Raw genomic sequence first — 26,415 nt, forward strand, 5'->3', positions numbered from 1 at the left:
TTTCAAAGCATGTGTATCTAATTTATCAAAAACAGACGAAGATTACCTGCGTCGAACGCATTAAAAAGTTTTTCAGCATCGGTTAGGATAGGATCGCGAAATACAGTGAGCACACATTATCGTCCGAGCTGCGAGTCAATTAGCGAACTCTCAGAAGACAAACAAAAATATGTATGTGTGCAGCTCATCCCCGACGCCCTTCTTCACGGCGCATGTGCGTACACTCGGAGGTGTGATAAGGCCTTCGGCAGGTATAAAGAGGCTGCGAACGGAACACTGGAGGGTATTTTCCTTTCAAAACCATGTCGCACATCTCAGACGTCTTTCTGGCCGCCGACGGCCGGCCGGCCGTTGTGCTCAACACAGGCAAGGTGCTCGAGGAGGAGGAAATCGACTGGCCGGCCCTCACCACTGCCAGGGTGGTCGCCATGGTCGTCCTCGGCTTGGTCAGCTTCGCCCTGGGAGTCCTGCCCTGGGCGCTCGTCAAGATTTTCAAGCTCAACGTCGAGGAACGCATGCAGCACGGCAAAACCAAGGTTGGTGTTGGTTCATTCGTTTCATTTTTACGAAAATAAATTGAAATTAATTTGATTGAAGAGCAAAATTGAAAAAATCTAATTTAAATAAAAATGCCTGAAATAATATCAGTTTTTTTTAATAAAAGCGATTTTTATACTATTATCCTATCGCAAAAAAGACTCAATTTTCTACAAAAGCTGTGGTTTTTACACGTTTTTTTTATAACAAATTGAGACAATCTTGTCGGTTTAAGGTGGATTTCAATTAAGAACTGAATATATAGGCACGAAATTCCAGTCAGGCATTTTAGAGATAAGCCGACCAAAATAGTCGAATTATTTGCTTTGCTGAAATAGTAACTTCTAATATAAAAAGAGCTATATTATTATATTTTATGATTATTGGGACACAATTAAAATTTTTGGAACGGAAACTAAGCTGACAAATGCATTTTTGTAACACACTTTTATTTTATAGATTTTGTTATACTTTTTAGTTTTTCCAAAAAACTATAGAATGAAGGGTAAAAAATACTTTTTCAATTTTTTCTTTTTTTTACATCGTAAAAGGATAAATTTTAACTCTGACAACTGAGCTTACAATTAGATCAATCAAATCTATTACGATTTCTAAATTGACTTAGTAAGAAATGTCCCAGATTTTTAAATCTTTAGCTAATTTTATTTGAAATTTTAATTGCTCCATTATGATTACAACTCTGAAGTGAAATAGGCTATGAAATTGACCATTCGCCTTGCAGAAAAGCGTTTAAGTTGTTATTTTTTTATGTTAGATGCCAATGAAACCAGATAAATTCAGGGTTCCATAAAACTCGCCGTTTTTAGTTTTGAAAAAATGCAGTGTCCTGATTTTTTTATTGTTATATATCAATAACTTGCACATAATATAACTTTAGAGTAATTTTTGCTTTTAACCTCGACCTGAGCAATGAAATAGTAAAAAATTGTGGTGAAATTTAGGGCAGCAATAGCATTTTATTTGCGTAAGAAATCGACTGGAAAAAACCAGTGGCAAAAACCAGGTGGTCAGAAAATTCAACCCTGGATACATTTATGGGGCACACGGTAAAAAAAGTTCAGAAGAGAAATGATAATAATATTGCATTGCTTTAGTGGTGGAAAACCAATACCATAAAAACAGACTGCGTGCTTAAAGTATAATCACTTAAAATTAAAATTGATAATCAAAAACAATTTGATATTCACTTGTCACAAATTTTACATTATCTTTTACAGTAATTTTATAATGTAAAAATGAAATACAGTTAAAAAATTAATGCATTTATAAGAACAAAGTAATAAATCTGAAAGAACTGTAATAATCATGTTGTTTACCAATTAAAGGTTGTGTTTAAAAGGTTTAGAAGCGCAGTAAGTGGTGATATTAACATATCTAATTTTCAAATTAAGCTAATTTTTGTTTAAAACCAAATAATGAGTTGGCTGCAATTTTCCCTTATTTACCCGTAAGCTAAAAATTTAATCGGCTGTAAATAAATGAAATGAAAATTTACCAAAAATTAAAATAAACGAGCCAGTAATATCAAGGGAATTTTTATCTAGATTTACTGCTAAGAGTGAACAAAGGTCGTTGATCAGGTTGATCGCACACCCATCAATTGTTTTTTATGCAATCGTGATATTTCCATAACCAGAGTATAAACTCTTGAAGTTGTGAAGGTAAAGATTTTTCAAAAGTATGCACGCAGAGTAACGTGCCAGACCTAACATAAAAATTCCTTAGATAAAAAATGAACTATACAACATACATGTTACACAATTTGATAATTTTGCATCTTATAGATTATCTATGTTTCCTCCATTGCAACAGAGTAATGAGAAATTCTCAACCGACATGAAACTTTGTACGCGATTGAGTAATTTAATTTAATCAGCTCTCTCACAATTATGAAACTTGACGGGACGAGATAAAAGACTTAAAAATAATCGAGTTTTCTTCAGATTATGTGGAATTCAGCAATCACTTCTTGTAATCGTTAACATTCTATTTTTAGATTTTTATTTCCATGATGCTTTGCTTCGGCGCTGGAGTTCTTCTCTGCACAGCCTTTTGCCACATGCTGCCTGAGCTGAGGGAGTCTGTCGAGGCCCAGGTCGCGATTGGAAATTTGCCTGAGACTGGACATGGTGTACCTCTGCCCGAAATTTTCTTGCTCTCAGGTACTAATTGCAAATTTTAAAAATTAAATTACTTCAATTTTAAAAAAGGACACGCATTTTACATTAGTTATTTTAGTCGTTTAAGTTGAAAAAATTTAGTAAGCTGATTTCGTAATACACAAAAGCGTAGCTGTTTTTTGTGTGAAATCGTAAGTGGCAAAATATAAACATTTTTCTTCAAATTGAAATTTTGGTCACCTAACATAAAAATGATCTATTTTGGAAAATTGCGCAAAATTAAAATAAATAAAAGTTTTTGCGGATTACTAAGTGTTCTTGCGCCAAATAAGATTGGGGAATAGCAATTAATAAGTATTTATATTATTTTGTAAATCCAGTGGCCTTAAAATTGAATTTCAAATTTGTTGGGCCTCCGGCAGAAAATGTTTTTTAATGAATTTATTATTTATTCTATTTTATAATTATCAATGCAGTTTTTTGTGAAAAGATGTGGGTTTTCGCGAACCCTTTCGGTATTTCACACATAGATTACAATTTTTTTATCAGATTTAAAGTTACAAAACGCTAAAAATGAAAATTTGATTTTGTCAATCGATAAGTATTAGGATTTATTTTAGATTTAAGATCTGATTGAAATAACTAAACAAAATAATATTTATTTTGCTCTAGGTCTGTTCGCTGTGTACCTGGTGGAGGAGCTGGTGCACCTATTCTTCGGCAAAAACCAGGCGGGACACAGCCACAGCAGCAAGCCGGCGGCGGCGTCGTCCAAGTCTGACCTGGAGTCGTCGACAGCGGGCAGCAAGGAAAAGCTGGCGCGGCGCAAGAGTTCGCTCTTCTGGCGCCGACCCAAGTTGCACTCGCTGTTCAACAACCTGAGCGCGCTGATCGCCGTGCTCGCCTTGTCCTTCCACGCCGTCTTCGAGGGGCTGGCCGTCGGCCTCGAGTCCAGTGCCACGGACGTCTGGTACTTGATGGGCGCCGTCGCCGCCCACAAGTTCGTCATCTCGTTCTGCGTTGGCGTCGAGCTGCTCGTCGCCAAAACCGACGTCCTCCTGCTCTTCCTCTCCGTCGGCACTTTCTCCCTCGTCACGCCGCTCGGTTTGTTGGTTTTTAATATTATGCGCGCGGTTAATTTCACACGCAATTGACCATGGGTCACTTTAAAATCGGTCATGGAAATTATTTTTTTATTTGGACGGCACTGTAATGTAAATTAGAAAGGATTTGCCTGTTTAAAATTCTTAAAAAATTGACTTTAAACTTCATCTTGCTAATCAAGAGATTTTTGTGAGTAGAATTCATCACCTAGTTTTTCAATAGGACCACCATAAGGAGTGGGAATATTTCGTTCTGAATATTTATTTAAAAATTTGCCCGATCAAAACCCGCAAAAATGAATTTCTTGGTGAAAAAAATTAATTATTTTTAGAACAGATAATATTTTACAATGCTTTAAAGTGGATCTATAAAGACAACAATTGTAAATTATTTGAATTGTTGGATGCAATAACCAGTTAGTTGATCGATAAACAAATAGGGATGTTTCCTTCGTCCGGCGGGTTTTCGATATTAAAAATACTAGATTTTTATGTGCGTGAAACTGAAATATTCGGCGTCGAAACAGCCAAAGAGGGGGGCGTAACCGAGGGAATACAATATGGCGGCGCACCGTGCCACCGATGAGCGGTGAGCAGTGCACCTTACCTGCCGTGTCCACGCCGCCATATTGTATTCCCTTGGTTTCGCCGTTACGCCCCTACTTTCGGCGGCTGATTTCGGCTGTTTCGACGACGAACATTTCGGTTTGTAGCACATCCAAAAATCAGCCCAAAAATCCAATATTTTTTAATACCGAAAACCCCGTAGCCAAAATCCAAAAAAGAAAACATCCCTATTGGTCCACATTTTGCAACAGTAAAAAGGAACCTTAATTGCTATACACAAAAAATTCATTTTTTTTAATTTTCTCCAAAAATTTATACCACATTTTGTTGGCATATTTCGATTCCTCTCTCGTCGAGATCTGTCCAACATCGTATGAAACCTTTCAGGGAAACTCTTTGTTGGGAAATAAAATCAGATTTCAAGTAGGGAGACAGTCCTCACCATTTGAAAAGCATGCTAACTTTGCAGCCACTATTCTAAAAAAATTTACGGTGGTATTTAGGCCAATTTTGGCTTCAAATGAATCCTAATTGTAAGGGACGAGTTCATGCATTTGCAGTAATATATTTTCTGGTTTTTAACAGTATCAATCCTCTTTAATTTTAATTCTAAAATCAATTCATACAAACTTTAATTTATTACTCTACTCACTTCCTGGGTTAGAATTTTCACTAAAATAATTCTTATTTCGCTTAACAATATTATTTTGTGCTCAGGTATCGGTATTGGCATTGCGGTGACCTCCGGCGAGTCATTTTCCGCGGAGACGGTGTCGACGACGGTGCTGCAGGGCATGGCGGCCGGCACCCTGATCTACGTGGTGTTCTTCGAGGTGCTGCACCGCGAGCGCTCCAACCTGACGCACGCCGGCATCCTGCAGTTCCTGGCCGTGCTGGTCGGCTTCCTCGTCATGTTCGGCCTCATCAACGCAGGTCAGTCCCAATGATTTGATTTGATTCAACACGCGATTTGTTTCTTTGCGGCTAACAATAGGCTCCGGTTGGAGGCAAATAATGCAATCCGCAGTCAGTCGTGCGGATCTGCGTTTGAGAAAACGCAATAAATGTGAGATGAAGAGACAAAAAAGGGCCTCTGACGAGTGGGATTCCCATTTGTCAGTGGTGCGTGCGAACGTGGTCGCTCTGGGAATTTATATATTTGATCTGGCAGTCGTGTCCGTCGCAATATTTGTTTCGTTAGAAGCCTGAATGCTCTTTGATGGGATGAAAATAAATGTAAGGCTTCGCTCTCTCAAAGAGATTGATGGGGAATTTTAAAGGAGGGAAATGCAAAAGGCGTTTAAAAAGCAGCAGAGCAATTTAAATAGGAATTTAATCTAGAATTCATATAAACAGTGAGAGTTACAAAATAAATTTGTTTGATGAATGAACGCATTTTGACAAAATTGGAATTTAATTAATTTATTTTGATGCAATTAAGTGATCGCGACTGATCGATATTTTGAATAAAAATTAAATTTTACGTATAAAAGAGCTGTTATCAAGGATATAAAGAGATAATATTAAAATGATTTTTGAGAAAATTAAATAATATTCTTTGGGACGGAAATGAGCTAAATTTTTTTGCAACACTTCTTTTATGAAATTTGCCAATTTTTCAACCCCCGCCCGGTCAGATAATATTGAATATATATGTAATTTAAATAGATTTGTTTTGGATTTTTCGGAAAAAAACCTGGGCAATCAAGCGGTGTAGAACGATGAAAATTAATTGATATTCCTCCCGATTGGAGTCGATTTCGAACCTTGTAAATGATTTTTCGTCTCTTGCGCACCCGGGGGTAGAGGAAGTGGGCCTATTCATCGGGGAATTTTTAAGGGACACACATTTCTAAATTTAATAGAGCGCTGTAGGCTCGGTACGAGCTAAATTAAAAATTTTAAGTGGAAAAACGCGATTTGGGACAATTTTGGCCTCTGTTTTCGGGCCCTGGACCAGACCCTAGTGGCCCAGTGGGGCCTCAACGGGTCTCAAACGATGCCTTTTGAATAGTCATAGGTTGGGCCAGTTTTTTGTTCTTTCAAATTTGAAGATTTTTCGAATTTTTATTAATTTTAAAAAATGTTTTGGAAATGTAATTTTTTATAATATATTCCCTAAATGCCATATTATGGCATCTAGGTCTTTTTGAAGAGCTACGATTAGGTGCGTATTGATCAAAGTATTTCCTCAAGAATTTTCTTAAGGGTTAACTTTTCAACCATCTGATCAAAACGCATACTTAAACAATTTTTTAAATTTAAATATGTGCAATATAATAAAAAACGTTTAATTTTTTATTTAATTTAAAACAATTCACCAGTTGCATAAACACGAAGTGTTCGAAGCCGCTAACAGATGGCGCCACCGTAGACTTTCGATTTTAAGGCACTTCCGCTGCGATTTCAGATTCAATCTATAGCTACTGACAGGGTTCGCAAAAACCCGCACTTTTCCGGAAAACCCCACTGCATTGCAAAAACTGTTTTTTTGCGGGTTTTTTCTGCAATATTGCGCATTTTTCCAAAACACATGCATTCTCATAGAAAATAAAAAATTCTCATGATGCGGATGACCAAAAAAAGGATTTTTCAAAATCCCCAAAATCAGTATTACAGCCACGGGTTCCTTCAAGTGACAGAAATTTTTTTATGAAATTTCAGACTGATTTGGAGCAAAAATTGACTATTTTTGGGATAAATTCGGAAAAATGCGGAAAAACCCAAAATTGGTGGGTTTTTCCAGCCGGTTTTTTGCGCAAAAAACCAGTGGTGTATTTTTGCGCATTGCAAAATTGTTGAACCCTGGCTACTGTGCATTCTTTAATTAATATGATTTTTTTGACGTGCTGAAAACCAAAATCGGTTCAGTCAATCGCCGTAGAATCGTGAAAAACTATATTTTGAAATAAAAAAAATCTTTTCCAATGTTTCTACGGCGAATGGCTGAACCGATTTTGGTTTTCATGACGTGAAGAAAAGCAAAATCAATTGAAGAATGCAATATAGCTAGAATAAGACTGAAATCGCAGCGGAAATGCCTTAAAACAATTTTTTTAAGAAAGTCTGGTTGCGCCATCTGTTGGCGGCTTTGAACACTAAGGGTTTATGCAACTGGTCAATTATCCATATATTTGATTTGGCTATTTGCAAAAAATACATTCTTCAAAGTTGAAGGTGTGTGCGTGTGAAATGTGAATGGAAAGAAATTCTCTTTAAGGAGACAAGTGACGTTCAAGGTTTCAAGTTTACCGAATTAAAACCCTGCCAGACAATAAAATATGTATGTATTTAAATATCTCTGACATTCCCAAAGCCTTTTTATCAAATCAAGAGAATTAATTGCTCAAGAAGCCGGATTGGGGTCAATTTTATTGATTCCCATTAAAAGAGTCTGGAACTAACTGCTGCTGCACTGATCAATCGCGGCTCGTCGAACGGCTTAATTGGAAAGGTCAGGTGCACGTAACAGCCCTGCTGATTTCTTTGCATCTTTCCTCGTCTTTCGCAACTTGAGACGAGTGCTTTTTTTTCTCTCCGGCTCACACACAATGGAGATTATGTCATAGTCTCGGCTTCAAAAGGAAATAAACACGCAAGATGCGAAATTAATTACCTGGCATCTGCAGCAGGCGTTCGATTGCGTGTTTTCCGCTCTTTTCTTTCTTTTGCATCTGCAGCAGCAGGGAGTGGCGCGGATAAACAAAAGTGCAGCCAGCATGAAGTTGGTGTGTGTGTATGTGTGTGCGCTTTTCATTGGGCTCCTCTCTTGCCGCTCTCTGGAGCAAAATCGATTTTAGCGGGCTGGAGGTCAGTTCGTTTTAATGAATAACTTGCGCTCGTCGCCCGGCTTATGTGCTACTCGCTTGAGAGATGCATTCATCCCCACCGACACGTGAATTTCAACCCATTATAACACTTCCCATTCAATGAAAAATTCATGATTAAAACGACGGGCGGGCTCGTTTCCATTAGACAAATTAATGTGGAGTGGAAATAAGCAGCATAATAATTGGTTTTTAAAGGGGTTTAATTAAAAAAAAAATCTCGCTTATTGAAAAATATAAATTATTGACTTTTTGAACAGTTTTAATTAAATTGTAGATTTTTTAGAAGCTTTTAAATCACGTAAAACTGTCAGAAGAACTACAAAATTATCAAAATCGCATTTGAAATCTCTAAATATCTCAGTTAAACTGAAAAATGTGTACATTTTTATAAAATGATTATTTCTAACCTTTTGAAATGAAATGTCTTTGGAATGCAGTTTGCTATCAAGGGAGAACATTATTTTGTTTTGAAATTTAGAAACCACTTTAGTTGTTTTTCAAATGCAAAATTTTAACTCTGCCGGAAATTTTTCTTTTTTGGAGGGCACGAAATAAATATGGTTGTCAAAATGAGTCATAATTATATACAAAAATAAAATGAAAATGGGTGAAGAGCGTTACAAAATTCGCTGATACAAGACCATGACCATCTAAATACTTTCGTTTAATATTTTGAAAAAGTAAAATTGATGTAAATTCCCATACCCAAGAATGAAAAGCTCTGAGGATATTTCTCATGTGATAATATAAATTAATTCATTTTATAAATAGAATTGTGACTGCAGATTTAATTTAAAATATTTAAAAAATTAAAGTATTGTATAAAAATTTGAAGTTGTAAACAAGAAAATAAAATTAAATAAATAAATGTTAATAAGTAAAACCAATAAAAAAATTTCAGTTAACTTTGCACATAAATTATTTATTTTTTTAATTTTAAATTCAAATAAAATATTAAATTGAAAATTAAATTTGATTAATTTGTATATAAATTTTGCTTTTAAACTAAAATATTTACATATTAAACTAGAAGTTAACGGTAGTGGAACTCTGAGGTGGCGTGTTGGTTTTGAAATTGAAAATCACTCTCATTAATTGTTTTTTAAATGCGAAATTTTGTATAAACCTGATCTGGAAATTTTTAGGGCATGATTCAGAGTCATAATTATTTACAAAAATGAAAAGAAAACGAGTAAAAATCTTTACAAAATTTGCTGCTTTGAGGCCATAACCACATTAAAACTTCCGTTTAAATTTTTGAAAAGGTAGAAAACCCATGTAAATTCTCAAAACCAAGAATAATAAAAATAGAACAGCTTGATCCTCGGCATTTAATCTTGGAATTGTTTTTAAAATCAGTTTTATAGGTTCATTTAAATAAAACGTTCTCAAATCCACCTGAAAATTCGAGGAGAATATTTTAATATGTCCATAAAATGGATAATTTTGAGTTTTTGTACTCATAAACTTTGTTGTGAAATAATAAAAGAGTTCAAGTAGAGAGACAGTCCTCCCCATTTGAAAATCCACTGCTTGTCTTAAAAATTTTCAGTGACTATAGGTCAATTTTGGCTCTCAAAATCAGCATTTGCTTACCACCGCTGGTTTTTAACGTTTGTACCACTACATTTTTACCAATTTTTCGCGCAAGAAATGCGAGAAACGAATTTATTATTTATATCCCCTGTGAAAATCTAAAATGTGCGGTCGGAGAGGTAAAAATTTCCTCTAGTGCGCAGATTTTTTTCTTTTAAATTGCCATTTGCTGCCTCAATTTCTCAAAAATTTATCTCTATAACAGTCTTTCAAGTCGAGGTCATGAGCTAATAATTTATTGAAAACTGAGGTGCAAACATTGCCTGCAAGAAAATGGTTAAAATTGGAATGAAACCACTCTTTACCACTGCACTGAATTTTTTTAAATGCGGGTGTTTTGCAACCCTGGAGATCAAAATTTGCATTGGCAAAAAATATTCTTCCGAATTTTTTTAGCCTTTTTGATTTTTAAAATCTTTTATTCCCCAACCCAGAAACAAAAATAACTTTAGAAAATTATTCACTTGCTCGGACGCAATTTCATTTTAATATTTCCTCTGCGAAGGGATTCGTGATACAGCAGCGATCTCGCGCGGCCCTTTCTTCACACAAACACTCACTCAGACTCGCAGGTCGTCCTGCTTCGTCACTGCTTGCACTTGCAGAGCAGCGTATAGAGCAGTTTGTTTTTTGTCGTGCCTCATCATCGTCGTGGCAGTCGCAGGGTGGAGGCAGAGCGTGCGTAGTCCTTCATCTAGTCAGTCAGCCGACAAACACCTTGTTAGGCCTCGTGTTGCGAACCAATGCGCCTCGCTGCCCCACTTATACCCACCCTTTTAAAGGGGATGCGGTTGCCACGTGCCCTCCTTGACACACGCACCCAACAACAGTTGTTGACGTTTTATTGCGTAATAATGTAAACATAATATTAAGTTAATTTTAGCTTGTGTTTTATTTTCATTAATAATTTAAAAAGTTAAAAATAAAATTAAATAAATTTTCATGTTTATATTTTATTTATTATTTTCTATTTGAAGATTATTTTTTTAAAAACAATTTAATCAAACATTTAGCATTTAAAAATATTAAAACGTGTTAAATAAGTTAATTTTAAAACATAATTTGTCACGTCACCTTAGTATGGTGCATTTTGCAGTTAACACATTATACCCCCTCGTCGAGAGTATGCATCGATATTATAAGCAACAAGCCTCATCATATAAATTACAAATCTATTGAACAATCTGTCCTGTGTGAACCGATTAATTAGCAGGATTTGAAACTTTTCTCATTATTTTACACATAATTTTCCTCATCAAGCTGACACGTAAAGTAAATCTCAAAAGCCATGTATGCGTATGTTCAAACTGCTCTCGTGCCACGTGCCCTTGATTCGCACACGCACACAAAGTTGATGCAAACATTGTATGGCGTGAAAACTGATAGCAATGCATCAAATCGTACCATTTGTGCGAATGCGTAAAGTGATACAGCAGAGGCCGTATGACATTCTACTAACACGTAACCAATTACTGCAATAAATTGACACACTGTTGAAGCCTGTAGACAGCAATCGCGAACATTTTATTGTTATTTTGATGCCATAATGATATTTCATCATTATTTAATTAATTTATTGGTCCCATTCCATGAAAATTTTAAATGAAATTAATTTGTTTAAAATTTCCGGTCACCTTGAAAGGGTTGTAGTCAACTTGTCATCCTTTATATGAGGTACAAATGATACAATACTAGTTTGAAAGTTTCTATGCAAATTTTCACCTTGAAGTAAACTGCAACATACGTTTAAAGGGAAATGCAAACTAAATTTGTTCAATATTTGGGCTGAAAAAGTCGATAAAAAATATTTTCCCTTCTACTTGAAATAGTGTCTTAAATTTTTAAAAATTTCATAGCTATGATTTCTGAAAAATTGACTCAAATCGTCAAACGCATGTTGATCAAACGGCAAACACTGCGTCTATCCTTTTTTAAAAATCAGGATTTATTCTACCATGAGATAATCCGCACATCATTGAATAGAACGCAAGAGAGAAATCAAAATCAAGCGAAAAAAATCATTGAAAACCCGTTTGGTTTTTGTTATAGAAATTTGGCGAAATCTGCAATTGCTTCACTATTACTTGGTCTTGATTTCATTAATAATTGTTCAGAAATTCATTAAAGAGAATTGATATTGCAAAAACCTGGAAAATGCTTGTTGCTAATGCATGGACTCGTCCCTTTTAGGATTCCGTTGAAGCCTAAAATTAACCTTATTTTTAGTGGCACTGTTTTTTTTTAGAAAAGTGGTTGCAATGTTAGCATGCTTTTGAAATGGTAAGGACTGTCTCCCTTCTTGAAATCTGATTTTATTTCACATCAAAGAGTTCCTCTGAAAGGTTTCACGCACTGTTGGACAGATCTCGACGAGAGGAATCGAAATCTGCCAAGAAAATATGGTCAAGCGCTGTAAATTTTAGAGAAAATTTGAAAATTTTGAATTTTTACTCTATTTTTAATTGTTCGCTTGTAAAACTTTACTTTAAAAAGACTTCTAGACAAATTGTGCAGCAGTCACTTAGCAGAAGATAATTGGTTGCGATATTCGTCACAAATCGGCTGTGAAATTGCAGGTTTGCTGGCTGGCTTGTCCTTTCTCCCTCGAACATTGGTGCTGTGTCTGTGCAACTGGTTGTTATCTAGTGCGGCAAAGTGTGTGCTAACAGCGCCAAACAATGGCTTTCCCAACGATTTACGCGCTGACCTGCGACACACACCGCGCCGGCAACTCAATATATATTATTATCTGCGCGCGAGAGACTCAATACTATTAACTCTCTTCCGTGGATCGCTGATGACAGCAGTTGCGCGGGAGTAAATAAAACAAGAGCGATTTATAGAAAGGGAAATTTACCAGCGACAAGGTCGCGTTCGAATGATTGTTTTCGTAACAAAGCCGGGGATCAACCATTTTCGCTGACGGAGTGAATTGCAATCGTTTTTTTTTTGTTTTACTTGTATAAAACTCTCATCGCAGCATGGATCGAGTCATGCAACTTTTAATGTTAGACGGCATGACTTGAATCTTATTATTATATATTTCATTCTGACATCAATGTTTGTTTTGCTGTTACTGCCACAGCAGAAATGACTGTTTAAACGAGGAAAACAATTGAAATGGCTAAACGTGGTGCTCATCTGCACGCAGTCCTTTCGGTATTTTTTTTTTTAAATTAAAAAATATCTGGCCGCGTCTCTCTTAAGTTTAAGAGAGACTCATAAAAATTGCTGAGTAATAAGGAAACGTTTTTAAAATAATGTTGACCTCAGAAATTATAATGTAAATCAATTTTAATAATTTGAAAGCGAAACCTCCACTTAATTAGGGGCTGAATCCATCTTGAGTCCATTTAATTTTTCATATACGGCACTGCTTTTTTATTTCAATTAATCTTCGTAATGGATTAAAAACCTTCTAGATAAAACAAATGAATATATTCGCTATTAAATGTATAAAGACCACCGAGGAATAAATAAATTTTTGATCAAAAAGTAACCGATAAAAATATCTTCTAACAAAAATTAAATTACGCGAAATAAAATTAGAGCCAAAATTTTTTTATAAATAAAATTATGCGATATCCTTAAGATTCTTAACCAATTTAAATAGTTTTGGACAGCGGGGTCCAGATTCGTGCGACGCGCAGATATGGCGTCCGGTGGAGTATGGTCACGTGAAAATGTGCGAAAAGAACCAAGTTTTCGTCAATATTGGGACGTATAATTTGCATTACTTTTAACTAATTGTGTCTTTTGGATCGTAAAAACAAACTCTTGACACTCGTACGGCAATCCAAAGAGAGCTTTTTGTTTCCAACATTCAGACACCATCTTGGATCTGCGCAGTGCGAACCAATTTTATCGCACATCTGGACCCCGCTGGTTTTAGACTGTTTTTGGCGAAAAATAGTCCACGACCATCTAAAATTCAGAGCTCTACAAATAATGAGATTCATTCTTAATGTAAGCCAGTTTTCCTTTCAAAAATTAATTACCTAATAGAAGTATTTTCATTAATATAAGAACTCCGCTTACTAACGCCTTTCCCTGCAGTAACACGCACACACGAGAAAAATATTTCCAATTATATAAATTGATTTCAAAACTTCCCTTCTCAATCTCAATCTTGCGTCGTTTCGCATTGAACGTTGCGGTAGGGGCAAATTAACGATCAAGTAAAAGGATTTGACCTATCAAGGTGCACATCTCGGTGATGAGGTACGCAAAAGGAATTTCTCTGCTGTCTCACAATCAAAGACGAGTTTTCCTTATGACCCTTTATGACATTACCGCGTTAAATTGTGTTTAGCGCACACACTCTCTCGCGCATTAAATATTCCATTCACCTGGATGACGTCAGTGGCCGCGCAGCTCGATGCCAAAGGTGGAGGAACCCAGCAGCGCTCTCAAGGAAGCAGATTCAGTTTTTTCTTTGAACTGCATCGCATGAGTCACTCTCAGGTGAAAAACCTGAGAAATTATTGCTAAATTGATGATTAGTTTGGTGAATTTAATTAGTTAAAAATTAATATTGGGAGGCTTTAGTTCTAATTGTATCCAGAATACTCTTAACCTGATCTTTTTAATATAGCCTAAGAAAATTATATTGTTGCACGTTTATCAACATCATCAATGATTCTTGGTATTCATTTTCAACCAACAATTATTATGTTTCAACACAACAATTAATTATCTAGTCATTTTCAGATTATTTTTAAAATATTTAATCAATATTAAAATGTTAAAAAAATTACAATTTAATGTTTGGTCTGCAGGCGAACGTTGGGGCAGCTCAGGCTGAATAGTTTTACGACAAAAACTTGTAAGAAATTTTTAAAATACAGTATATTTTGTGCATAAATTATTTATAAAGTCCTATTAATAATTTAAACAAGAAGGTTAAATTAAATTATAATGAAATAAAATTTTTATACTATATTTTTGTACATTTTGCTATTAAATTTAAGGTTGGCGGCAGTGGGACCGTCAGAGACGGCGTTTTAGTTTTTATGCGTCCCCAGGGGGTGCGAATCTTCCCGCAATATTCGCTGCAGACGGCCGGGAGGGAGGCCGCGCGCGAATAAATTTCTGCAGCTCACGTGTGTGCCCTATCGCGTTACTGGCAAACACACCTGAGGGACTCTTTGCGTTACGTTACACCGAAAGATGATCTGCGCGTCGTCTCGAGTACGGGCTGCAAATTATCGCGGCAAAGACGGAGCCTTGAATGCATTACGCTTTACGCTGCTGCCAGCGTGCCAGATGATTGCCAATCTCTGCACAGATCGTTGATTTAATCGCACACTTGGGGACTTATGATAATTATTTTTAATATTTTTCTTGGAATAAACTTCAGCTGAATTTCAGTATTTTAAATATTATGGTTTTATAAGAGTCAACTGAAAACAAATTTTAGTACTATCTCAAAGTTCCAACTGTTGCAGAAATAAAAATTCTGATGCTTAGATCTAAAATTTATGACAAGGCTCAGTTTATATTTCCAACGCAGTACAAATTTCAACCGATGAAATGTTGAAATTTAAAACCATTTCCGGAAAGCAATGCTTTTAAATTTAAAACAGTAATTATATCCAGGGCAATTTGTCGATTTTTAACGAAAGGAAATGACCCTACTCTGAAACACCACGCCACACATGTTGTTTCAAAGCTGATTTATCTGTCAATTTGCGACCGTAATCAGTGCTGCTAGCAGGTAACAAGAGAGTAATTGGCAAAATCTGTTGCGCACTTTGTTAGGGAATAATTATTTACCTCTCACCCTCGGCAGGCCGCGAGTGAGAGTTAATTAGTCCGGCGCCCGGCTCTAATCAATACGCGTGTGTGTGCACCCGCACAGCTCGCACACCGCATACCTAATGATTTTGACTCTTAACTTGAACTTATCACCTTTTCGTGGGGAAATATAAAAGAATATTCATCAATTTCTGGATTTATCTAGTGTGGAGGAAGAAAACCATTTCGAGTAAAATAACTTTTTATGCAATGCTAAGGATTGGACAGGTGTAATTATAATTATTTGCAGATAACTCTAAAATTAGATGATATAATATATAATGTGGCAATGTGAAAAACAAGCAATAAAAATTTGAATTTTTTCTTTGGCGTAAAATTTAACCAATATTTTGAGATTAAAAATTGAAATGAAATAAAAGATAACTTAACTATTTCAGTCTGTTAAAAGGAAACAAAATTAAATTTTAAATTATGCACTCGTTTTAATAATTGTAATAAATATGGTATGTGGGATTAAATGGTTCAACATTTAAATTTTTTAATTATTCTTATCGGTCTGCCTATGGATATTCTCAAATTACGTAATACTGATACTGACATTAGATCCCTGAATTTCTCTAAAATAATAAATAAAACATGCAGGCACAAGACGTAATACTTGACTGATTAACAATAAAATTTCGAAACAAGGTCACAAATCATTTAATTTTAAATATGTTTTACATAAAAGAAAAATGAAATTAATTCAAACGTAATAAATGTCTGGCATTTGCCCTATCCAAAATTGTCGGTAGAGTTTTCCAAGGATCAAAAAATTTAAATTGACAAGTAAGTGAAACTGGAAATTGCCAAACAAAATGGCTAAGTAAAGTTACAAATTTCGCCATTAATATTTCGGGGTACACTTAATGGCCAGGTTGTTTTGCTGACTTAAAAAAAACATTGTATAATTTACGTGACCTTTGAGGAGGAAACTTTTGTCTTGACTATATTAAATCACAAATGTTTAAAGCTGTTCAGAAAAGAACAAATGAACTTTCGCTCATTTGACCTTTGGGCCGACTTTTTCACAAATTTTAAGAGAACAATTGGAGTAAATTTAAAAAATTAAAACCGACGCTCGAATATTTGAAGGCTCGGCAGATATGAATAAGCAAATAAAGGGAAGCGGAGCAGAGCAGTGAGTCAGAATGAAAAATGCGCGATTAATATACCGGCGTCAGCGAGCGCCGTGAATGGCGCGTAACGGGCGAAAAGGGAGCATCGAAGGAAGAGCTTCCTTGGAAGGCTGGCGGGCGCGCGCGCGCGCGCATTATCCACCTTCGGAGAGCAGCAGCTGCCGCGGCAAGAGCGGGCGGGAGAATCGGGCAGTCGTCAGTCGCTCGCGGAGCGTGGAGTGTGGTGGTTTCGCGGTGATACAGTGTCCGGCGAGAGAACAGACAGACATACAATGGAAGAGGATCACGTGGTGGACGACCTGCTGGTGGCCAAGGTGGTGGCCATGGTGGTGCTGGGCGCGTCGAGCCTGCTGCTGGGCGTGCTGCCGTTGCGTCTGGCGCAGTGGCTGCGCTGGGAGTTCACGGCGGCGCGCTCGCAGCTCGTCCTCTCGCTGCTGCTCTGCTTCGGCGGCGGGGTGCTCTTCTACACCACCTTCCTCCACCTGCAGCCCGAGGTGCGGGAGGCCGTGGCCGTCCTGCAGCGCAACGGCCACCTGCCCACGCCCGAGGGCCACATCCACCTGGCCGAACTGATTTTCTGCTGCGGATTTTTCTTCGTCTACCTTGTCGAGGAGCTGGTGCACGTCTGTCTCGACTCGAGACACGAGGAGGATGACGAGGCCGTCCTCCACCGCACCATGTCCATCAGGAAGTGCGGACGACACCCTGAGCTCGCCGCCGACGCCGCCTCTGCTGGCACCGTCAACCAGCAGAATCTCATCCCCAGGGTGTCGCTCAGCGGCAAGACCACAGACTCCGGCAGCTCCACACAGGTAATTTTCTAAATTTAATACTTGTTTATTAAAAGATGTGTGCTTGAAATGTTTCACATAAAATGTGGAATTTAAAAAATTCAATTCTTTTAAATTTGTATTTTTAGAGACAATGAATGCAACTTTTTATTTTAAATTTCACAAAAATATTTTTTTTTATTTGGGAAATTTTAAAATGAGTTTGCAGAAAATTACCTACTAGATTTTGTTTTTTTAGATAGCTCTCATCAAATTAAAATTGTTGTGCAAATGATTTGTGGTGCTGTTGATATATTAATATCAATTATTTGCCGTTTAATGCCGGTTAAGTAATTGAAACAGAAATAACTGTAGTCAAATTCGTCCAGATTTGTGTGCAATTTACTGCACAGCGACACGAAACTTTAAGTAAATGTAACAAATTGTTGAAGATAGATTTAAAAATCTTTTATAATCTAACGCCGTATTCTTTTTAAAATGTTAATCGTTTTTCTCAGTTATTATTCAATGGATATATGCTTGCAGTCAGATTTTTTTAAGATTCTGGAGCAATTGGAAATTGCAAATTTAGTAGACTAGTATTGATTTTAAGAAACTATAAGTGATATATAATTATTTTGTGCTAAATATTGGTATCTTATAAAAATTGTAATTAATTTATTTAGAGAAACTTTTTAAAACAACACGTTTTTTTATTAATTTAAAATAAAATTTATTATTATATATTTTACGGTAGTTAATTTACGATTTTAAAATAATTTAAATTAATTTTTTTTGTTTTTTACTTTATTAAAAATATATTATAACAATTTTTAATTTATTAAAAGCTATGATTTTGTTGTACATTATCATAAAAACTCTGCAATCAAGAAAGAATAAATGTTAGCAGTTTAGCTAAAAAATTAACCAATTGTTAATTAAACCTCCATCACATTTGAACCCGTTGAAATGCTCTAATTATTTGACACTAGACGATTTCGAAAATTCGATTTGACTATCTCGTGCAGCCCTGATTCAGAGGACAAATGTAGTTAAAACATATAGAGAAAATACTATGTAAAATCCTGTTAGCTCGTCTCAGTTTTCTTATTAAAAAAGAAAATAAAAAATTCCTACCCTGATAAAAACATTCTTTTCTGATCCAGGGTTTGATCTCGGCGGGCTCGACGTTGAACCTGAGCAAGCCGTCGGCGCTGGACGCCGAGGCCCGCATGACCGGCGGCCCTTTGGCTCTGGTCTCCAACGCCGTGCTGCCTGAAAACTGTCCAGTGCGGCATTCGCATCACGGCCACTCGCACGTCATCCCCGTGGACTCGAATGGCAGCGGCGGCAACAACAAGTCGACGGTGGCGACCTCCTTCCGCGGCCTGCTGGCGGTGCTCGCGTTATCCTTCCACGCGGTCTTCGAGGGTCTGGCCGTGGGTCTGGAGACGAGCGTGGCCAACGTGTGGTACCTGTTCGCTGCGATCGCCACCCACAAGCTGGTCATCGCCTTCTGCGTCGGCGTCGAGCTGATGAACTCTGGCACCAGGAAGTGTCTCCTAGTTCTCTACGTGGCCACGTTCGCCGTTGTGTCGCCGCTCGGCATCGCCATCGGGGTCGCCGTCGCCGCCAACGCCGACAACACGTCCACCCTGACGCCGACGACGGTCGTGCTTCAGGGCATGGCCGCCGGCACGCTCGTCTACGTCGTCTTCTTCGAGGTGCTGCAGCGCGAGCGCGCCAACACGCAGTCCGGCTTCTTCCAGCTTGTCGCCATCATCTGCGGATTCATCATCATGCTCTGCCTCCAGCTCATCAGTAAGCACCTTTTTTACTTCTTATTGGTTGCAAGGAAAAATAAAATATTTAAAAAACAAACAAATAAACTAGAAATGCCATCAAGAAGACGTTTTTTAATATTTAAAATTGGGTTTTAAAATTCTATAAGTTTTTTTTAGCGAAATTGATGAATATTATTACTCTATAGGGGCTATAAGATTTGCTGCTATCCATTTTTATTACTAATTTTATGCAGGGTGGTCAATAAACCAGTTGTAAGAGCCCTTATATAGAGTCAAAAGCCGCCAACAGATGGCTCCACCGCATACTCTCTTAATAAATTTAATTTTAAAGCACTTCCGCTGCAATTTCAGACTCAATCCTGTTACTGTGCATTCTTTAAATAATATGCTTTCTTTTGACGTGCTGAAAACCAAAATTGGTTCAGCCATTCGTCGCAGAATCATGAAAAACTATTTTCTGAAATAAAAAATATTTTCCGACGATTCTATGGCGAATGGCTGAACTGATTTTGGTTTTCAGCACGTCAAAAGAATATATATTAAGTGAAGAATGCATAGCAGCAAGATTGAGTCTGAAATCACATCGGAAGTGCTTTAGAATTAAATTTATTACTAAAGTATTCGGTGGCGCCATCTGTTGACAGCTTCAAACACTAAGGACTTACGCAACTGGTGACAAAAAACTATACCGCGTTTTTTCCCGGAAATTTCCAGCAAAAAACGCCAATTTTTACACCTGATTTTAAGATGAATTAAATTCTTGACGTGAGTTCTGCATGAGGAGCCCAAAAACGTTATCGTCGCGGTCAAGTAAAAATATCGCTTCAGAATTTTATAAGCTAGACGTCCGTTTCGATATTGCAAAAGGGTTAATATATTTTGAAATAAGTGTTTGTTGTGATATGGGTTTCTTAAGAGTTAATTGATTATTCAGAACTTTTCAGCTCAGTAGTTTTTAACATTATTTAAAAATAATAAATAAGGAACTTTAAAAGCCTCTTAAAAATTTTGCCAGTGCTGATGGCATATTTTTTATTAAATATAAAAAATTTCAATAAATATCGTTGGTTTGCTGGAAAGATTTGTTCTCCGAGCTTTTTCCCTACACTGTTCAAATAATTTGTCGTGGTTTTTAAAAATACATAAAACATCCAGCGTCTGGAAGAACCTGAACATTTTTTGCTGATTTAAAGACCAATGGATCACCGTGTTGGCTGTGTTTTCATACTAGTATAATAGCATAATTTTAAATATTTGCAATATAATTCCGTCTTTTATTTTTGCTATACTAAAGAAAGCTTTATTGTCAAATCATGATCCATTGTATCTTTGAAAAATTTTGATTAATTGCGAGGAACATAATTCACAAAATTGTGAAAGGTCTTTGCTCTTCTTAAGAGGCCAGCAAATTATTTCAAAAGTAACGGTGGAGAACCCTTTCAAGAACAATTTCTCATGAAAACTATCGTAAATCGTCCAACTCAGACTTACAAACTGTGTCTGATAACAAAACTAACCTGCCGTCGACGACTTTAGACCCTTCATATTTTTGTATTCGGGCTCTATGCAAACAATTTACGCAATCTATAATGCAATACTGCCCTGAGTCCAATAAATAAAAGAAAAAATGTGACAATTTAACTGACAGGCGTTGTGTCAGTTCGACACCAAATAATTTGCATTTTACGCCGCATATTTCCCAACCTTTCAACGCAGCCATTAAAAATTTATTTGCCTCATAAAGGTTAAGAAACGTTAAAAAAAGATTTTCAGAGCAAACGCACACGCGACTCAATTGTTACGCCAGCGAAGTATGTAATTGAATCGAGTGGTGTAACACGCTGCCTTTCCGCTCGGCCAGTTCGCTTCTTCGCTTTTCTGCTATTCTATTATTTGTAGTTTGCTGCAGCCGGGCGAGCGGGCGAGCGGGCGAGCGGGCGGGTGCGCGGGCAACGCAATAAAAACTTTTGTGCCACTCCGAAGTGTGTCGTAAAAATTTATGGACGCCGATTTCAGCCTTAATTAAAATGTTTTCGCTGCATGATGCGAGAAAGGGAGAGCTAGGAGCATTTATTTATTCGCTTAGCTCAGCATGGCGATTATTGGGAAGGCGAGAGTGAATGTAATTGAAAAGCACATATCGCACACAGTTTGTTAACATGTAGTGTATATAAAAGCCCTCTGCGTAGGAAATTTTATCACGGCAAGTCTTTTGTATGCAAATTGTCGCAGATCAATAATGAAACTAAACAGCTCAGCTCTGGGGTGACTTTTGCGCTGGTATTATAACATTTATAAAATTATAGTGTTTGCAAATTTACGCCTATTAAAACTAATTAAAACACGAAAGGTTAAATGTACAAAAAAACACTTGAATAAATAATTTCTAGAGTTTGGCTCTCGCTATCAGGATTTTCAAAACAGTAAGACAGAAATAAAAATGGCCGTTAAATTTTGAAACAAATGATGATTAAAAATTCCATTATTTGCACAGAACCATGAGAGTCTATTGTTCATTTTTATAACTTTAAAATGAGTTGATACAGGACAGCAATAAATTGAAATTAATTTGAAATGCTGACATAAATTAGAAGTCGTCTAATTGTTGACTTGAACAATAGCGTCTACAAAATGTGAAGTAAAGAAATTAAAGTAGAAATTTAAAAGCCAAAAATTAAGATTTATTTTGCATTGTTGACTAAAGAAAGTGGTTAAATAAGTTAATTGTTTGTGAAATGTAGCATCGTTTATCCCTACAATGGCAACAATGAAATCAGGACCGCGAGGAACAGTTTAATTTCAGATTGTGTCGAATTTCTCGAAACATTTAACAATTTTTGTCAATGATTTTTCGCTTAATTTCGATTCCTCTCGTCGCACTCTGTCCAATGGTATGGGAATTAAGAGTTAATTATCCTTTCTGGCTAAATTTTTTTGGAGACAGTGCTGGAAACAGTTTTAGCTTTTCTCAATTTTTAGAGAATCTATTTAAGATAATGAGAAAATTATTTTTAAGAATTTCGCATTACACCTTTATTTAATTTAAAAGGCTTTAATCGTCTTCAACTACTGAAACAGCAATAAATAATTGACGATTTACGATTTCTGTTAAAATCAACTAAAAATCACATTTTAGACAAAGTGATTTTGTAGATTTTATGCATTGTTCAGCTTCACAAGCGTTATTAAACTGTTTTGATTACTTCAGGTTGTGTTAGGGACGAGTTTTGATCATTTTGACGATTGTAATTACAGAACTTTAGATTCATTTCAAATTTTAACCAATGAAAAAATTTACAGTCTTAAATATCTAACTGTAATCGTGACGGAAAATAGTTATTATATATAGCTTCCTGATTTTTACCGTTATAAAATCTAATCTAAACATGTACTTTAACCGCTTGTATTTCCATATTTTAAGTTATTAATGACTCTTTTCCCTTTGACAAATCAATATCCTAACTCATTCATGGCTTTCTGATCAGTTTTAAATTGATCAATCATTTCACATTATTATATCAGTACTTCACAAATCTATTGGATATATTATCTTCTGTAAGAAAACAAAATCATAATGTTTCCTGAATAGGACACTGTGCGTCGTAGAAAAATTGCCTAATATGGGTTGTTTACAAATAACATTTTCTTAAAAGTAGCAGGAAATGTGTGTTATTATCGATATATCCACTTAGACATTTCCTTTAAAATGCCTACATGAACTGCTAGAAAACAGATTTGACAGAATTTTCTGTTCATATAAATTTATTTTTTAAATGTTTATCATGGGTACGCTTTCATTTTAAATTAATTTTTAACGGCAGAAAGGTCGTAAAAAAGGTATATTTCTCTGCAATGTTAAAAATATCATAAAAAAATGTATGGAAAGATATTTCAGTCAAGGGAATTTTTCCTTTGTGACCCCTCTATGAAATTAACGCTTCATTACATATAGGACGGCATTTTGAGCTTTTGAATTTTGTTAAATATGAAAGGTTAAATCACGCGTGGGAGGATCAGTGGCAGGGTTGACAAGATGTAAAGCCGTGCGTTTTCGAAAATAACTGATTCAGAATTATCTAGCTGCTGTTATTGTTTTGTTTTGGATTTGGAGGTAAATTAATGCTGATGCGAGGCCTGCGGGGCCAAAACAGCCGCTGTACAGTACCAGAGCGTGTTATTTAATTCCAAAATTTGACAAATAACTATCCAACCCAAATTAATCCGTGCCGAGCTTATCCAATTAATCGATAATTTTAAATTTCCAATTTTTTATTTCTATCTATACAAAATTATCAATATAAGCTAGGTTAAATTTAATCAAAAGCCCTTCGCACGCTTATCAATTATCAATCCAAGGCTTAGGGAAACCTTCAAAATTTACAATTGTAATAAAATTTAATTTAAATCAGTTCTGAATATTTTATAAAACAAAAGTATTTGCTTTTAATTCAGTCTCACTGGTCTCACGGCCAAAGGGACGCCTTTAAACCACAACAACCACACTTTGAGACGAAATACACGTTGATGTAATCACTTAATCAGCATGCCAAGACCGCGTGAACTTACTCGGCCCGGCCTACGCAACGAAAGCGTGCGTGGGCCGGGAAATTGCGCAATTCATTCCTAATTGTAAGTGCAGGCAGATCGAGGCGGAAAATTCAACGTGTGTGTGTGTTTGCTGCTAATCCGATGGGCCGACTAATTGCCTGAATAATTAATCTGCCCGTAGCAGCGCCCATTCATAATTCATATGCCTTTGGAGTTTTTGCATCTGCTGCTGCAGGCAGGCAGGGTTAAAACCCGGACTCACTCGGTCCGGCTGGTCGCTTTTCCAACTCCGATATGAACTTTGGTTTATTCATAAACACGTCGAGAGCGCTCTCATTAATTCAATATCTACTTTTCCTGCTTTGCTAAACTGTTTTCTGTTTGATTAATTTCATAAATAATCACAAAGCGAATATTATTGATTTTGATTATGAAAGCTGGACAGTTAACTCTTCCTGTGTACTACCTGTATACTAATATTTTAACTATATTTTTGGTCAATTTTCCACTTAATTTGTGCGGTTGTGTTAACGGTTTTTTTATTCTGCTGAATTAATTCTTTAAATTTAAATTTTTGCTGATGAATGATGATACAATTGTCCCCTGTAATAACTAACTATTTGATACACGATTTTTTAAACCTGCCGAGTTGAATTCCAAGAACAATAATTATTTTTTGCTCAGAATTCGAGTAGTATTCTTTAAATAACTGTTCGTTAATCCCTTAGAGTGGATTGTTGCAGGACAACAATTTAAAAACAATGTGCTGCAACAATCAAAAGTGGACATTGCTACAGTTGCAATTTCAAATTTTGCCCATTTTCTCCCAAATTTCCAGGCAGATTACGATTCCTCTCGTCGAAATTTATCAAACGGCTTGGAGAAACCCTTTGTTGTGAAATAAAATCAGATTTCGAGTAGGGAGACAGTCTCATTACCATTTGAAAAGCATGCTAACTTTGCAAACACTTTTTTATTTTAAAAAGTTGGTAATTATTTAATTAATTGGACGAAATTATTATTAGCCTGAAAACAAACTTTGGCTACTTTAAAGAAGCAAAAAATCTCACCCAAACTCGGTTTGCTTCTACTTATAAAATTCCTATGAATGTTTTTCCCATTTCAAAACTCATCGATGCAGATAAATTTTTAATTTAAGTTTTTTTAATCCTCTTTAGTTTTTCTCAAAGCTCTCTCTAAAAGCAATTTTAAATCCACGCAAAAACACTCGACCTTTTTTCAGTCTTGATGAAAGGTCAGAGTTAAACAAAAGAGATAGATGAACTTTTATATTTCCAACAAAAAGGTCAATTTTGAAAGTGGCTTTCTGCGTTCATCGAAACACAAATAAGTGCTCTTATGGGCCACGCATTCAAAAGGCAAAGCTGCGGTGTTTGCATATACTCATCTGTGGAAAGCCAACTAATTTCCTCTCTGACGCGTTGATTATATTGGCGAGAGATGCACGAACTAGAGCGTGCGGCTGCGGAGTAATTACGGGGCTCCCTCTCCAGCTCTCCGCATATATGTACACAAAACGATTTTAAAAATACTTCCCGATGAACAGTTAAGCCGGCACGCGAATGGAAATTTATATACATATTTCCACTGCGGCGGTGAATGTGTCTCGCCTCGATAGAGATAATTTTAACGTACGTTGCATTCAATTTCTTGCTCAGCAATTTCGTGCCTTCACCGCGCGTTTATTAATAATAAGTTTCGTCCTAGAAGAGGAATTTAAATTAAACTCGGTTGCAGAACGGATTTTGCGAAATAGCTAGGAATACAATGACCGTACATTAATTTATTTGAATTATATCGAACGTGAAATTTGTTCATTTCCCTCGCGGACTATTGTTTGAATTGGACAATAGACTTGCTGGTGCTTCTTGGAAAGATGATTATTTGCAAGGGAAAAAATGTGGTTTACCCAAGAGAGAGGATAAATTAACTGCCACCACATCGTTCTGAAAGAGTGCCTTTTTTTATTCATTTGAAAGGAATTTATTATAAAGAAAAATATTGCAAAATTTTAAAAACTACCTATTAAGCAATTTAAATAATATTAAACTGTTATTTTATTTAAAAAAATTTAATACGAAAAAACTTTTATTGTTAATATATTTTAATAATTATTTTGTTTAAATTTAATATGAGATTTAAAGTAAATATCGTGAGAATAAATCTTAAATAGTTTACAAATGTGTTAAATTTTATTTTGTGATTTAAATTTTTAAATTATCTCCACGTACAATCATATCATGTTTCAAACGTAATTTACGTTCATTTCGTTATCATTTACTTTATACTTTGAAATATATAATTAATGCTAAAAAAATGTGAGTCTCTTCAGACTATTTTAAAAAAATTCCGGCCTTAAATGATTTTACCCTCGTCAATCCTAGTTTAATTTTCTCATGCAAAAAGAATTATCAATATCAATCCCGTAAATAACACCGCCTTCGAGAAGACGCAAAATTTCTTTAACTTAAATAAATTGCTCTTTTTGGCACACGCATAGTGGAGATCTCTTCCCTTCCTCGTCTTTGTGTGCACGTAAATTATGCATCGTCGCAGGATGTG

At 36.0% G+C, this 26,415-nt stretch overlaps 1 protein-coding gene across 2 annotated transcripts in view; it reads left to right on the top strand.

The window, feature by feature from the left end:
* The first annotated feature begins 267 nt into the window (after positions 1–267).
* LOC135935779 (zinc transporter ZIP1-like) overlaps positions 268–26,415 on the top strand; it is a 47,113-nt gene continuing 20,965 nt past the window's right edge. The window contains exons 1-4 of one of the 2 annotated variants that reach the window (XM_065478337.1): positions 268–536; positions 2,555–2,720; positions 3,351–3,782; positions 5,066–5,281. In XM_065478337.1, the coding sequence (XP_065334409.1) occupies positions 303–536; positions 2,555–2,720; positions 3,351–3,782; positions 5,066–5,281 (1,048 nt within the window). In that variant the 5' untranslated portion in view covers positions 268–302. Of the gene's footprint in view, positions 537–2,554; positions 2,721–3,350; positions 3,783–5,065; positions 5,282–16,920; positions 17,522–18,645; positions 19,301–26,415 lie in introns of those variants that run through there. The other variant, XM_065478336.1, reaches the window with a different exon arrangement.

The sequence above is a fragment of the Cloeon dipterum genome, chromosome 2 (assembly GCF_949628265.1).
Source record: "Cloeon dipterum chromosome 2, ieCloDipt1.1, whole genome shotgun sequence".
Taxonomy (NCBI): domain Eukaryota; kingdom Metazoa; phylum Arthropoda; class Insecta; order Ephemeroptera; family Baetidae; genus Cloeon; species Cloeon dipterum.